General features: G+C 44.2%; 1 protein-coding gene across 1 annotated transcript; it reads left to right on the top strand.

Moving 5' to 3' along the window:
• Positions 1-9,295: 9,295 nt before the first annotated feature.
• LOC145533480 (malignant T-cell-amplified sequence 1-like) lies at positions 9,296-10,132 on the top strand. Its single transcript, XM_081560960.1, has one exon. It carries the CDS (start codon positions 9,443-9,445, stop codon positions 9,986-9,988), a length of 546 nt encoding a protein of 181 aa, XP_081417086.1. The 5' UTR covers positions 9,296-9,442; the 3' UTR covers positions 9,989-10,132.
• Positions 10,133-14,538: the final 4,406 nt, after the last annotated feature.

Genomic DNA, 14,538 nt, shown 5'->3' on the forward strand with positions numbered 1-14,538 from the left:
GAAAAAGACTCAACCCCTTTGGCCCATCAGCCTTGGCCCACCTGTATAGGACCTAACCCTCCAGGCCCCTACTTTAGATGTAACCAAACGAGACACTGAGCTAAGTCCTGCCCAAACCCCCAGCCACCCACCAAACCCGCCCTACCTGCAAACAATGGGGCCACTGGAAAATGGATGGTCCTCAGACACTACCCACCATATCTTGGGGTCCACACCAGGCCCAACAACAATGGGCTGGGAACCAGACCCGGGGGGCCCTGGCACCCCAGACTATGGTTCCTTGGATGAGGTGAGAGATGATCCAGTTGTGCCTGATTTATTCCAGTGACAGAGCCCAAGCTCCAGACCCCAAGTCCGCCCCATACAGATGGACTTGGAGCTTCGGGTAATTGGCACGGTGGCTGGACACAAAGTCGCATTCCTAATAGACACTGGAGCAGCCTTTTCACTTTTAGCCTCCTTTAAGGGCCCTCTCCAAATGGCAACCCACTCCAGTTTTCTTGCCTGGAGAATCCCAGGGACGGGGGAGCCTGTTGGGCTGCCGTCTATGGGGTCGCACCGAGTCGGACACGACTGAAGCGACTTAGCAGCAGCAGCAGCAGCAAGGGCCCTCTCCAACCTTCAGGAATGGCCATCAAAGGGGGTCTCAGGCGTCCCTTTTTATCCCAAAATAACCCCTCCTCTCCCAATGGCATTGATGGGATGTGATCTTCTGGCTAAGCTACAAACTTCTATAAACCTCCCATTCTTAGATCCCGTATCAATTCTTTGCATCCAAATGGCACCCGAACCCTTGGCCAACCCTCACTCCCCAAACCTGCCCGCTGACCTTCCCTGATAGATCCTCATGTCTGGGACACTGAAGCCCCGTTGGTAGCCAGACACCATTCCCCTGTACAGGTTTTTCTTGAAAATCCCTCTCAGGTGATAACCCAAACTCAACATACCCTGACCACAGAATCCTGAAAAGGACTTAAACCAATAATCTCCCAACTGCTCAAAGCCAGCCTTTTGCGGCCTATCGTTCTCATAATACTCCTATACTGGCAATCAAAAAGAGAATCCACTCTTGGCATCTAGTTCAAGATCTTTGCAAGATCAATGAGGCCATAATACCCATATACCCCGTGGTCACTAATCCCTACATCCTTCTCTCACATATTCCCCCGACACATTCTACTTCACGGTATTGGACTTCAAAGATGCTTTCTTTACTATACCCCTATACCACTCCTCAGAGCCCCTATTTGCCTTCACCTGGATGGATCCAGACACATGTCAATCTCAACAATTAACTTGGACTGTTTTACCACAAGGGTTTAGAGATAGCCCTCATTTTTTCGGTCAAGCCCTCCAAAGAGACCTACAAACTTTAGACTTAGGCTCTACTACCTTACTCCAATATGTAGACAATTTATTGTTATGTAGTTCCTCTCACCACAACTGCCTAGTCCACACTGCCACAGTATTAAATGCCCTAGGCAACTGGGGCTACCGAGTCTCACTCTCCAAAGCACAAACTGCTTTCACCACTGTCCATTACATGGGACTGCTTCTCACTCCCACAACCAAAACAATCCCAGCTCAGAGCCTTGGAGCCTTGACACAGAGCCCCAGGCCCCAAACCAAGAGAGAACTTCTTTCTGTATTAGATCTATTAAACTTCTTCCAAATATGGGTCCCAAATTTTGCGCTCCAAGCAAAACTTCTCTACCAAGCTATTCGAGGAAACTTAGATGATCCCTTATTGGCCCCCACCTCTCTCCACACCCCAATACAGACTCTTATCAAACATTTACTACAGGCCCTTCTCTTTACTTACCTGATTACACAAAGCCTTTTTTCCTTTTTATACATTCTCGATAAGGACATGCCTTAAGGATTCTGCACCAAAAAAGGGGGGACATATGGGAGCCTCTAGCTTACTTATCTAAACAATTGGATCTAGTCACGCTCGGATGGCCACCTTGTCTTCAGGCCTTAGCTGCAACCACCCTCTTAATACCTGAAGCCTAAAAACTAACCTGAAATGCTCCTCTAAATGTATGCTCACCTCATTCCTTCAAACATTTACTGTCTCATCAGGCTTTCCTTTCTCTGCCCCCTGCTCGACTACAGATCCTCCACGCACACCTCCTCGACCCATTCCTTTCTTTCATGCCTTATAAACCTCTTAATCCTGCTAGCTTACTCCCTACACCAGATCCAGAAGCAGAACGCCTATCTTATGACTGTGTTCAGACCTTAGATATGACACTTAATCCCTTTGAACATATAACTGATCAGCCCCTTACTGATCCTCAAGTCTCATCCTGCTTCATAGATGACAGTGCCCAGAAAGAAGCCCCATTTGGGGCTGGATATGCTATAGTCCAGGGACAGCCCGACAAAGTTATCCCTCCTCACCTCATCAAGTCAGCCACACTCCCAGCTCACACATCCTCACAACAGGCTGAACTGATAGCTCTTACACAAGCTTTGACTCTAGCCAAAGACCAAAAGATAAACATCTACACTGACTCCACATATGTCTATAACATATTACATCCTAACATTATAATCTGGAGGGAGAGGGGATTCCTGACTCAGAAGGGCACACCTATTCTCAGTGCCTCTTTTATTTCTGATCTCCTTGATGCAGCTCAGCTCCTAAAACAAGCTGCTATAATATAATACATTGCTGGGGACATCAGCGACATGGCCCTATCTCCTTTTATAACAATATAGCAGATCACGAAGCAAAGTGGCAAGCTGCCTCTGTTAGTCCTGTCTTTACTATAGCCCAAACTGACGAGCCTAACATCCACACATTACTTTCATATTTACATTCCCATTTCCACCCCTCTACAAAAGTAGTTAAGGCTTTCCTTCAGAACTTTATTGAACTGACTAAGGACGATATGACTTATTTAAATAACCTGACCCAAATTTGTACCGTCTGTCAGCAGACAAATCCTAGTTCTAACATTCACCCCCCTCCTTTCCCCACCCACCAAATCGCGGACATCTTCCCACACAAGACTGGCAGGTAGATTTCACCTACATGCCACCTGTAAAAAGGGTTAAATTTCTCCTAGTCTTCGTATATACATTTTCTGGATGGATAGAAGCTTTCCCATCTACTAACAAACGAGCCCCTACTGTGGCTCAGCTTATTCTTACTGAAATCTTCCCAAGGTTTGCAATGCCTTCCTCCCTCCAGTCTGAAAACGGGCCTGAGTTCACATCCCAAATCACCCAAGATACTACACGAGCCCTTCAAGTTCCTTGGAGGGTTCACATTCCTTATCATCTCTGGTCTTCCGGTAAGGTTGAGAGAGCTAACCGAGTCCTAAAAAAAACTCTGACCATATTAACGATCGATCTTCATCAAGACTGGACTAAACTCCTTCCTTAAGCCCTCTTAAGGTCCGGGCCTTACCAAAAAAACCCCCTAAATATCAGTCCATTCGAGGCCAGTATGGGAGGCCCATAATACCTTTGGGTCTTCCCCACTCCCAGGACAGTCCCAAACTGCCATCTCATCTTCCTTTTCCTTTACTTGCCCAGATACAAGATGCCCTTTGGCAACATATGGATAACTTACTCCCTCCACCACACCCCAATCTTCCATACCCGTCCCTTCAAATAGGAGACAAAGTCTATATGACAGTTCAGTCCTACTCAGCTCTAACCCCAAAATAGCAAGCACCCTACACGGTAATTCTGCTGACCCCTACCACTACAAAATTAAAAGAAATCACCCCTTGGGTACACATTACTCGGCTAAAAAAGGTTATGCAGCCCAATGAATAAAGTGCTTGTCAGACTAATACTTATTAAGTCTGTCACACAGGCCCTACAACTCTCAAGTTCTCACGGCTTCCACCGGCCCCAACTGGCGATGGATGAGCCTGTTGGTTTCACAGCTGCAATTATTCCTTGCACAACGTCTGGCAGATATCTGGGTCTCGAGTCCTCAAGGATCCACATTCAAACACGCTGAAGATTACATCTCCATCCTGTGGCTACAGGGAACCTTATATAACTTTTAACCCTTCGAAATACAATTCTTTTCCATAGTAATCTATGTTATACTTCCCCAAATGTTGTTTAACATCTTCTTCTTATCTTCCCTTCTTCCTCTGATCCATGAACTCCTTCAAAATCCTAACTTCAACTATCTATTCCGGACCCTTAATTTAAACCATACCCTTCTCAACGCTTCTAACCCACAATTGGCTAAAGACTGCTGGATATGTCTATCTGTAACTCCTCTGGGAGATTCAGCCCTCCCCACATCCATCCTCAACTAGACCACAGGTAGTCCCTATACCACTCATACCGTGGGGAGCCTTTATTTGTTTCATATCTTAAATAGCTTCACTCTAGTGACCAAATCCGAAATTCAGAGATACTCTTAGAATCTTTACTCACCAAACTTCCCTCCTTCAATGAAAAACCTCCAATAGGAGGTCCTATTGCCCAGAGAGTAACTGTTACAACCAGCTCCTTTTTGTATATCCAGAAATTCCCAAAACAGTTCATATGACCAACCTGTGGGCACAATCCCTAACATGTGCAAGCATACGGCCACCTTACTCTTTGCCACTAGAAAGGCTATATATAATGTTTCTGGTCCTACAGTACACTTTTTAACCATTACAGGGCAGTTTCCCTCAGCATATTCCTCCACCTCTCCCATTGTTGGGGCCACCTTAGCGGGGTCTGTGAGTGTCCTTGAACAAACGATCAACCTCCTCCCTCTCTTGACTCCTCTTCGCCATCGACTTCAACTGTTGTATTAAAACATTTGGCCTATTTTTCCTCTGTGGGACGTCTACATACCTCTGTCTACCTACTAATTGGACCAGGACCTGCACCCTGGTATACTCCAGTACAAACATTTTAGTAGCCCCCAATGATCAACCCTTGCCTATTCCTCTCATCCGCAAGTGAATAAAACGAGCCATTCATTTCATTCCCCTCTTAGCAGGGCTAGGAATAGCGGTTGGAATTGGAAAAGGAACCGCTGGCTTAACCACTTCCATCCAAAACTACCAGATAGGTTCTAAAGAACTATCAGACAGCCTCCAGGAAACAGCTCAAGGCCTAATAACTATCCAAACTCAACTGGATTTCTTGGTGGCCGTAGTATTACAAAACAGAAGGAGATTAGATCTACTCACTGCACAGAAGGGAGGTCTGTGCCTTCTTCTAGACGAACCCTGATGTTTCTATGCTAACCAGTTGGGTATTGTCCAAGGAGTTCCAAAAAACCTTACAGATCGAGACTCATGAATCTGCCAGAGATTAAGCAACTCCTAGAAGTCATGGATAACAGACTGGAACTGGAGGCCTTGGGTTTTATGCCTTCTCAGACCATTCATTTTTATCATCCTCCTACTCACCTTTGGGCCTTGTTTGTTTAATCTTTTCCAGGGATCCCTCCAAGACCGAACCCAAGACATTTCCCGAGACCAAGTCAAGACTGTTCTTTTGCTTGAGATCCTGACAGCTCGAATAGAAAAACAACACTACAGGCTTTAGACTTCCTTCCTCCCAGACCACAAACCCCTGACCCTCATTTATCAGCACAAAGAAGCCCAGAACATTAGCAACGCCCATCTCTCTCTTTTTATATATATTCCTTAGGGTCTGGAATGAAGGAAAGTTACAAGGCTCAAAATGGCCTGAAGTTAAAACTCCCCTCTAGGTCCTTCCCACCATTCTACGCAAAACAAAGAACTCTCTCACCCAAAGAAAAAAAATGGACATTAAGATTGTTGACCCCCCAGCTCCCAGCCAGGTCCCAGCCTCTGGCCAATCTCCAGAATTCCTTGCCCCAGCCATTTAAGAGATAACTACTCCAAACAACCTTGGAAAAGAACAGGCCCCCTTAAGACAGTAGATTTCCACATATATGCCTATATATATACACTCACTCTTTTCTTGGGTTAGTACAGCAGCTCACTAATCTGACTGCTGCCCCTTCTCGCCTCATTAAAGGTGACCTGTTCCTGTAAAGTGCCGGTCTCGTTCTTTTTCTGAACCTCACCTTCTCTTACTCCCTTACCCTACAACCAGACCACCTGACCTCTCTCTTGAGAAATCTGTATGCAGGTCAGGAAGTAACAGTTAGAACTGGACATGGAACAAAATAATGGCTCCAAATAGGAAAAGGAGTACCTCAAGGCTGTATATTGTCCTCCTTCTTATTTAACTTATATGCAGAATACATCATGAGAAACACTGGGCTAGATGAAGCACATACTGGAATCAAGATTGCCGGGAGAAATATCAATAACCTCAGATATGCAGATGACACCACTCTTATGGCAGAAAGTGAAGAAGAACTAAAGAGCCTCTTGATGAAAGTGAAAGAGGAGAGTGAAAAAGTTGGCTTAAAGCTCAACATTCAGAAAACTAAGATCATGGCATCTGGTCCCATCACTTCATGGAAAATAGATGGGGAAACAGTGGAAACAGTGGCTGACTTTATTTTTTGGGCTCCAATATCACTGCAGATGGTGACTGTAGCCATGAAATTAAAAGATGCTTACTCCTTGGAAGGAAAGTTATGACTAATCTAGACAGCATATTAAAAAGCAGAGGCATTATTTTGACAACAAAGGTCTGTCTAGTCAAAGCTATGGTTTTTCCAGTAGTTATGTATGAATGTGAAATGTGGACTATAAAGAAAGCTGAGTACCAAAGAATTGATGCTTTTGAACTGTGTTGTTGTAAGACTCTTGAGAGTTCCCTGGACTGCAAGGAGATCCAACCAGTCCATCCTAAAGGAGGTCAGTCCTAAATGTTCATTGGAAGGACTGATGTTGAACCTGAAACTCCAATACTTTGGCCACCTCATGCAAACAGCTGATTCATTTGAAAAGACCCTGATGCTGGGAAAGATTGAAGGCAGGAGGAGAAGGGGACGACAGAGGATGAGATGTTTGGATGGCATCACAGACTCAATGGACATGAGTTGGGGTAAATTCCAGGAGTTGGTGAGGGACAGGGAGGCCTGGCGTGCTGCGGTCCACGGGGTCGCAAAGAGTCGGATATGACTGAGCGACTGAACTGAACTGAACCATAAAAGTCATGTTTTAACATATTATTATGTTTAAAGCAATATTTGTGTATCATATTTTATAATATGCTAATATATGCCAGCCTCAAAGACTGAGATTATTCTATAAAGAACAAGGCCCTGTGATTTCAGAGGTGAGTTTTTTGAAAGTCAAAAATAAGTTTTTCATTTTAACTGAATTTAGAAGCAAAATCTAGCACTTCGTGTACCTTTTCGTGGCAGACAGCAAATAGATGCTTGTGGGCTAAGAAAAAGTGCACCCTGTGGAAGAGTTAAATGGTATGGAATTAAGAGTACAATTTCAGATAAGAATGATAAATTAACTTCAAATGACTTTTCATTGCTATGAAACTCCAGACTAGACATTTTTTAGAGTCCTTTGCCTAAAACAGTTTCACTATAAAATCCTTTGGGAATTCCTCTGATCGCTGGGTCCAGGTCCAATCATTTCTGATTAAGCTATTTGGCATCTACAGTCACCCTGGTCATTCCGGCCAGTAATGACTTTCCCTCCCCTCAATTTCACTATCTGGTTTCTGCTGCTCAGACAGGACTTCACACTTGGTAACACTGGACAATCAAGAAGGAAAGAAAGACAACTGTCCTCTTAGAAGAGTTAGATCCTCTAAGAACTCCTCAGCCTCCATAACTGTGTGAGACAGTTTCTTAAAATAATTACACACACACACACACACACACACAGACATAAAACCTCATGTGATATAAGCTCTCAAAAATGAGGAAATGTTATCTTTCCACTATATACTTAGTACCTGTTACAATTCTGCCGCAGTGCAGGCTTCCCAAATCAAGCATGTGTTTACCAGAGAGAAGTGCCCACAGAGCCAGGATCTGCTCTTAGTCTCTTCACAAAGCTCCGTCTGGAAAACAAAGGGACCAGATCTTGGGGGAGAGGAGGCATTCTTTCATTTATTCATCCGCCACTTATTGCACATGTAGCCTGTAGCATGAATCAGATCTTGCGCCGGGTGAAAACACAGAGATAAAATATATAATTTCCGCCCTCACCGGCCTTATACTTCCTAGGATAAGCAGAACCTAAACGGATAATATCCTAATTAACAGGGTTACTTCCATTTTAATCTGAAATGGGGTACGGACCTAATATTAGAGCCTCAGGATCTATGAATCCCAAGCTGCTAGAACTGAAAAGGGAAAGCGATCCACAAATGCAGATTTCAACATTCTGCTCAGAAATCGACAAAAGTAGACAGAAAATCAGTAAGAACAGAGACTCACTGGACCCAAATAAAGGAGAAGGCTTATTCTTTTCAGAAGCACCATTACAGTCACCAAAGAGACCGTATTCCGCGCCGGAAGACGAGTTTAGATTTGTTTAAAATAAGCTATGGTTTTTCCAGTAGTCATGTACGGATGTGAGAGCTGGACTACAAAGAAAGCTGAGCGCCGAAGAACTGATGCTTTTGAACTGTGAAGTTGGAAAAGACTCTTTTGAATCCCTTGGACTGCAAGGAGATCCACCCAGTCCACCCTAAAGGAAATCAGTCCTGAGTGTTCATTGGAAGGACTGATGTTAAAGCTGAAACTCCCAATACTTTGGCCAGCTAATGCGAAAAGCTGACTCATTTGAAAAGACCCTGATGCTGGGAAAGACTGAAGGCAGGAGAAGGGGACGACAGAGGATGAGATGGTTGGATGGCATCACCGACTCAATGGACTTGAGTTTGAGTAAACTCCGGGAGTTGGTGATGAACAGGAGGCCTGGCGTGCTGCAGTCCATGGGGTCGCAAAGAGTCGGACACAACTGAGCGACTTAAGTGAACTGAAAAAGGACCGAAATCCTAACTATAACATTCGCATTCCTCCTGGGCGCAGAGCCCCTTTTCTCCGAATGCAGGTGGAGAGAACGGGGAAGGTGACGAAGAGCAACTGTATACGAGTATTCGGGCCTGCGCTAGGCGACATCGGCGAGCGTGAGAGACTGGCCGGGGTAACTGGACCGAAATAGTTTCAGAAATAGAACACAGCCCCTGCTCCCCTCCGCCCCCGCCCCCATTCTTCTCTTCTCGCAGCAAGAATAATCGCTCTTCCTCCGCTCCCTCCTCAAGTCTCGCACTTTCACCTGCACCGCTCCGGAGAAGAACCCACAGCACCCAGAAAGCCGCCAAGCGCGCCGCCGTCTATCAGGCGGCGGAAGTAGACGTGCCAGAAAGTCGTGTGCCGGAAGGTCGTAAAGCGCGCGCCTCTTCCGGTTAACGACAGCCGTGCCGAGCGTCCCCTCCGGCAGCCGCCCACCGGTAAACGTCTCTGCCGGACTCTTGGTAGTTCAGTTTTCTCCCCGGTTCCCAGCCACGGTTTTCTGTGGTCGCCCTTTTTACCTCCTGCATCATGTTCAAGAAATTTGATGAAAAAGAAAACGTGTCGAACTGTATCCAGTTGAAAACTTCCGTTATTAAGGGCATTAAGAACCAGTTGATGGAGCAGTTTCCCGGCATCGAACCGTGGCTGAACCAAATCATGCCAAAGAAGGATCCGGTCAAAATAGTGCGATGCCACGAGCACATAGAAATCCTCACGGTGAACGGGGAGCTGCTCTTCTTCAGGCAAAGGGAAGGGCCCTTCTACCCAACGCTGAGGCTGCTGCACAAGTACCCGTTCATCCTGCCCCGCCAGCAGGTGGACAAGGGAGCCATCAAGTTCGTGCTCAGCGGAGCCAACATCATGTGCCCAGGCCTGACCTCGCCGGGGGCCCGCCTCTTCCCCGCCGCAGTGGACACGGTAGTGGCGATCATGGCGGAGGGAAAGCAGCACGCCCTGTGCGTGGGCGTCATGAAGATGTCCGCGGACGAGATCGAGAAAGTCAACAAAGGAATCGGCATCGAGAACATCCATTACCTCAATGACGGGCTGTGGCATATGAAGACGTACAAGTGAGCCTGGGAGGACGCGCGCCTGGCTCCCAGCGGACTTCGTGCCCAGCCTGTGTCCGAGTGACGCCAGGGAGACGGCTCCTCAGTGCTTAAGACATTCAGCGGACACTAGAAAAGGAGAAAGGCCAAGTAAAAGTTTTGGAACGAACTCCTCTGTCTGTGTGTGTGTCATTTGTGTGTGTGCCTGTGAGTGTGTTTGTGTCCACGGGGGTGGTCAGTTTAGATTTCCTGTCTTGTTGGTCTAAGCAAGTATCCGTTGGAACAGGCTCATTGTCTCTCTCAGAAAAGTAGATTTCAAAGTCAAGAGTGTGCACTTGGTAGACAGACCCTAGTTAGTGAAAAGGTAGGGGAAGAAAATGGCGAGGGACTTCCCTGGTGGTCCAGGGGTTAAGACTGCGGCTTCCTCTGCAGGGGGCTTAGAGTCCATCCCTGGTGGGGGAAGCTAAGAACATGCCCTGAGGCCAAAAAAAACTGATTGGAGAGAGGCCCAAAACAACTCTATTCATACGACTGCTTTAAGGGGTGAGTACTAGAAACAAAATCCGGTACAAAGTAAACTTCAGACTTTGTTGGTTGTCCACCCAACAAACATTATTCCCGCTTTTTCCGTCTTGGTGGCGGAAATGTGGGTCCATCCCTTGTCTACAGGAGTCTGGAAAATGGTCATTAGTCCAGGCCTATCACGGTGGGTGGTCTATCTCCCTATGAGATGGACTCATTTGTGGGTGGGCAAGGGGCCTAAGGCCAAGCAGGGTCTTATGTTTAGGAAAATGAGGGTCCTTCCTCCCCTGGTTTTGAGTCATTTATAGCTGGGTGTGTGACCTGCGTTAGGAGGGGCGACTAAAAATGCTTGGGGAGAAACTCTCCCTACCTTGGGTGGCAAATGATTTTGTTCTTGCTAAACACACACACACACCCTTGATAATAGTCTGAAGGTGGTAATGTTGAAAATAGAAAATAATAGTGCCTTGTTGATTTATGAACTGATGATTAATCAACTATGCAGACTCCTTACGTTCAGACTTCTTAAGGGATGTGACTAAATTCTGTGAAAGGAAAAATTTTTTCTTGTAGATGGCTTCATTTTTACCTAAGTTTTCTGAAATTTAAACCTAAAGAGAGCTCAATTTTTATTGGCATCTTAGATTCCCCAACTGAAAAATAATTTAAGTGGGGATAAAATAGTTCAGCTGAAAATTCATTGGTGTCCTTCACGTGAGCAGTTTCAGTGAAATTCACATGAATGCTAGATAAATTGCAGTAGATTTAGGGGTGAAAGGGGAAGAGAAGGTTAAGATGTGGGAGTCCACACTTAATGGTATTACTTAGAGAATTTGGGGAATTGAAAGGTGGGTGAAGGAAGGTTGTAGTCAAGATACTCTGTTTTGGAGCTTATTTGCTGTTATTTTAATTGTGTTTTTTTTTTCTTTCTTGTAGCATGTCTGTTAGTGGGCTATCTGAGTATATTTGTATGCTGAAGGGAGAGATTCACTAAGAGAGGAATGCTTGGTAGGGATGTAGTCAGTGGAATAAGAGAGCAGGAAGGAGTGGCCCCAGAAGCAGGGATGGAGGATGGCCTCTGTCCTCAGAGATTTGCACATTCAGGTTGTCTCCTTTCACCACAGGCTTGTCATGGAACAGCTCTTAAACACCCCTCTTCAAAACACTGTTTTTCTTCTCAAAGGAGTAGGGCTTTTGCCCCTATTAATTCTTCACTCCTGTCAGCAATATTAACTCTGGTCACTGGTGGACCACTGTGGAGGGTCTTTAAACTCATGATGATCCTCTGGAGCACTCACATCTCCGATGAAAACCAATGGAGACAGTCAAGCCAGCAGCCTCATGGTTTTTTTTAACATACTCTGACGATCTCCACCAAATGCTAAACGTGGACTTTCTGGATCTGCTCTAAGCTGCCTTCTTTCAGGTCTCTTCTGTTCTGTTTCTTCCGTTCCCTCCTGGCTCATCTGATCCTATTGGATGCTGTTGATATCCTTTTGAACAACTCAGGATGGAAAGCCTGTATATACATTGGAAATCAGGTGGAGGTCAAGAATTCTATGAACTTCATGAAATTTCCTGAAAAAGTGTGTGTGTGTGTGCATGTGCATAGATAACTGTGCTTGGGAAATTATTGTCTACATTGATCATGTGTTTAAGGTGATCTGTGAGCCTAAAGGGTATTGTGAGTGATTAGAAGAGGATCCTCTCTACTTCCTTTCCACCACTACCAGGGCCTCGTTCAATGATAAGGATGCTGGATAATGATATACAAATTATAGTCACATCTTAACACCAGAATCAACCCACCCCAGTGCTCTGTAACCCAGAATAGTTCGACAAACATTACTGGGTATTACTTTAGGGTCAGATACTGGGCTAGGAGTAAGGGACTGAAATAGAAATATAATATTACTTTAATTGTTTTCCAGAAGCTTGGCCTTGTTAAGGAGGCAAACTTAGGTAATTTCATTTTCCTATGTTTGTATATGTATTTAACCTTCCCTGGTGGCTCAGAGGTAAAGAATCTGCCTGCAATGCAGAAGACACGGATTCAATCCCTGGGTTAGGTAGATCCCCTGGAGAAGGAAATGGCAACCCACTTCAGTATTTTCGCCTGAGAAATCCCATGGACAGAGGAGCCGGGCAGGCTAACAATCCACAGGGTCACAAGAGTCAGACATGACTTAGAGACTAAACCATCACCACCACCACCATCTAAACTAATATGGTAAATATCTGAATTACCTATGATGAAACAGCATGAGTGAATGAGGGAAAATTGTCTCTCCCTAGAGAATCAAAGAAGGTTTCTGAATGAGAGAATATGTGTGAGTGGGGATAGAGAAAATGCTTAAAGACTGTCTTAGTGAGTATGGTGAAAAGTTACAGTAAAAGCTATAGTGTGAGCAATAAAGTTGAGTCACAGAAACACAAGCAGTCTGGCTTTTGTAGGCCATGATTTTCACCTTAAGAAAAGGTGAGAGGAGATGATGCTGGAGGCTTTTGGTAGAGACCCATTTTTAATGTGCTGGGAAGAATTTATATACTCAGCAATTTGAATGGGTCTTTAAAAGACTGCTAAGAAAGAGTGAGACGTGAACAATATTACATTTCGGGTAAATGATAAAGGTGAAAATAGTTCCAGGGGGGCTGAGACTAGAAAAAGTAATATTGCAGTGCGGCAGATACTTCAGGCAAAAAATGATTTGGCACTGGTGAAAAGGATTTGAGCTAGTCTTAAAATATTTGCAGAGGAAAATTTCCTAGGACATTAAAGGAACTGTCAATCACTTGAGAAGAAATGGATAATAGTGTTACATCTATTAAAGTACATAATTGTCTGTGGTTAAGGTTTTTCAAACAGGATCTTCACTGGTGGTCCAGTGGTTAAGACTCTAGGCTTCCTCTGCAGAGGGCACTGGTTCCATCCTTGATGGGGAGCGAAGATCCTGCAGGCCCCACAGCGTGGCCAAAAAGAAAAAAATTCTTCCAGATCCAGAAAGTTTCACTAGTGAGTTCTACCAAACATTTCAGGAAGATATGATTAAAAATGTACATAATTTCTTCTACAATAAAGAGGTTTGGGAGACAACTTCCAACTCATTTTATGAGGCCAGCAGTACTGAAAAATGCAAAGACAGCAAACCTCCCCATGAAACTATGGACCAATATCCTTCTGTATATAAACGCAAATACTGTTTACAAAATAAGCAAACTGTGCCCAGAAATATGTAAAAATTGCAAAATGTGGCATTTATTCAGGAAATGGAAGGATGGTTAAATATTTGAAATCAGTGTACTGTATCGTACTAATAGATTAAAGAAGAAAACAAGTTCCACTAGATGCAGAAAAAAAAATTTGATATACTTCACTATTAATTCATTCACTAAAAGAAATCTTCCTTAACCTGATGAAGTGGATCTATAAAATACCTGTAGCTCACATGTATTTAATGGTGAAAGACTGAATGCTCTTTTCCTAAAATCAGGAACAGGACAGAAATCTATATCAGTCATCTTAGATATGAAATAAAAGAAGACGAAATAAAAGGCTTATATCCTGTGTAGATATTACACAGATATATATATATATAATATGTCTACTCACAGACAATTGAGTAGAAAATCCAAAGGAATGAACAAAATAAGCTGGTAGAACAAATTCGTGAGGTTAGCAAATCAGTATTTTAAAATCAATTGCATGTCTACAGCCTAGCAACGAACAATTGTTGAAGTTTAAAAATAAGCCATTTTCACTAGCACAGAATAACTTGAGATCCTTAAGTATCAATCTAACAGTATATGCTTGATCTGTATGCCCAAACCACAAAACACGAATGAAACACTGAAAGGATGCTTCCATAAACGCAGTGGTTTGACCTGTTCAGGAACAGGAAGGCTGAATAAGGTGATAACTCAATTTTCCCCAAGTTAATAAAGAGATTTAATACAATTTGAGTCAAAATCACACAGGTTTTTCGTAAGAATTGGCAAACTATTTCTAAAATTTTAATGGCAATTCAAAGAGACAGGACTGTTAGCTCAAACCAT

The sequence above is a fragment of the Giraffa tippelskirchi genome, chromosome 13 (assembly GCF_054371585.1).
Source record: "Giraffa tippelskirchi isolate mGirTip1 chromosome 13, T2T-mGirTip1v1.2.pri, whole genome shotgun sequence".
NCBI classification, from domain to species: Eukaryota; Metazoa; Chordata; class Mammalia; order Artiodactyla; family Giraffidae; genus Giraffa; species Giraffa tippelskirchi.

Coding starts and splice junctions, on each gene's coding strand:
- LOC145533480 (XM_081560960.1), top strand. CDS start 9,443: ATGTTCAAGAAATTTGATGAAAAAGAAAACGTGTCGAACTGTATCCAG.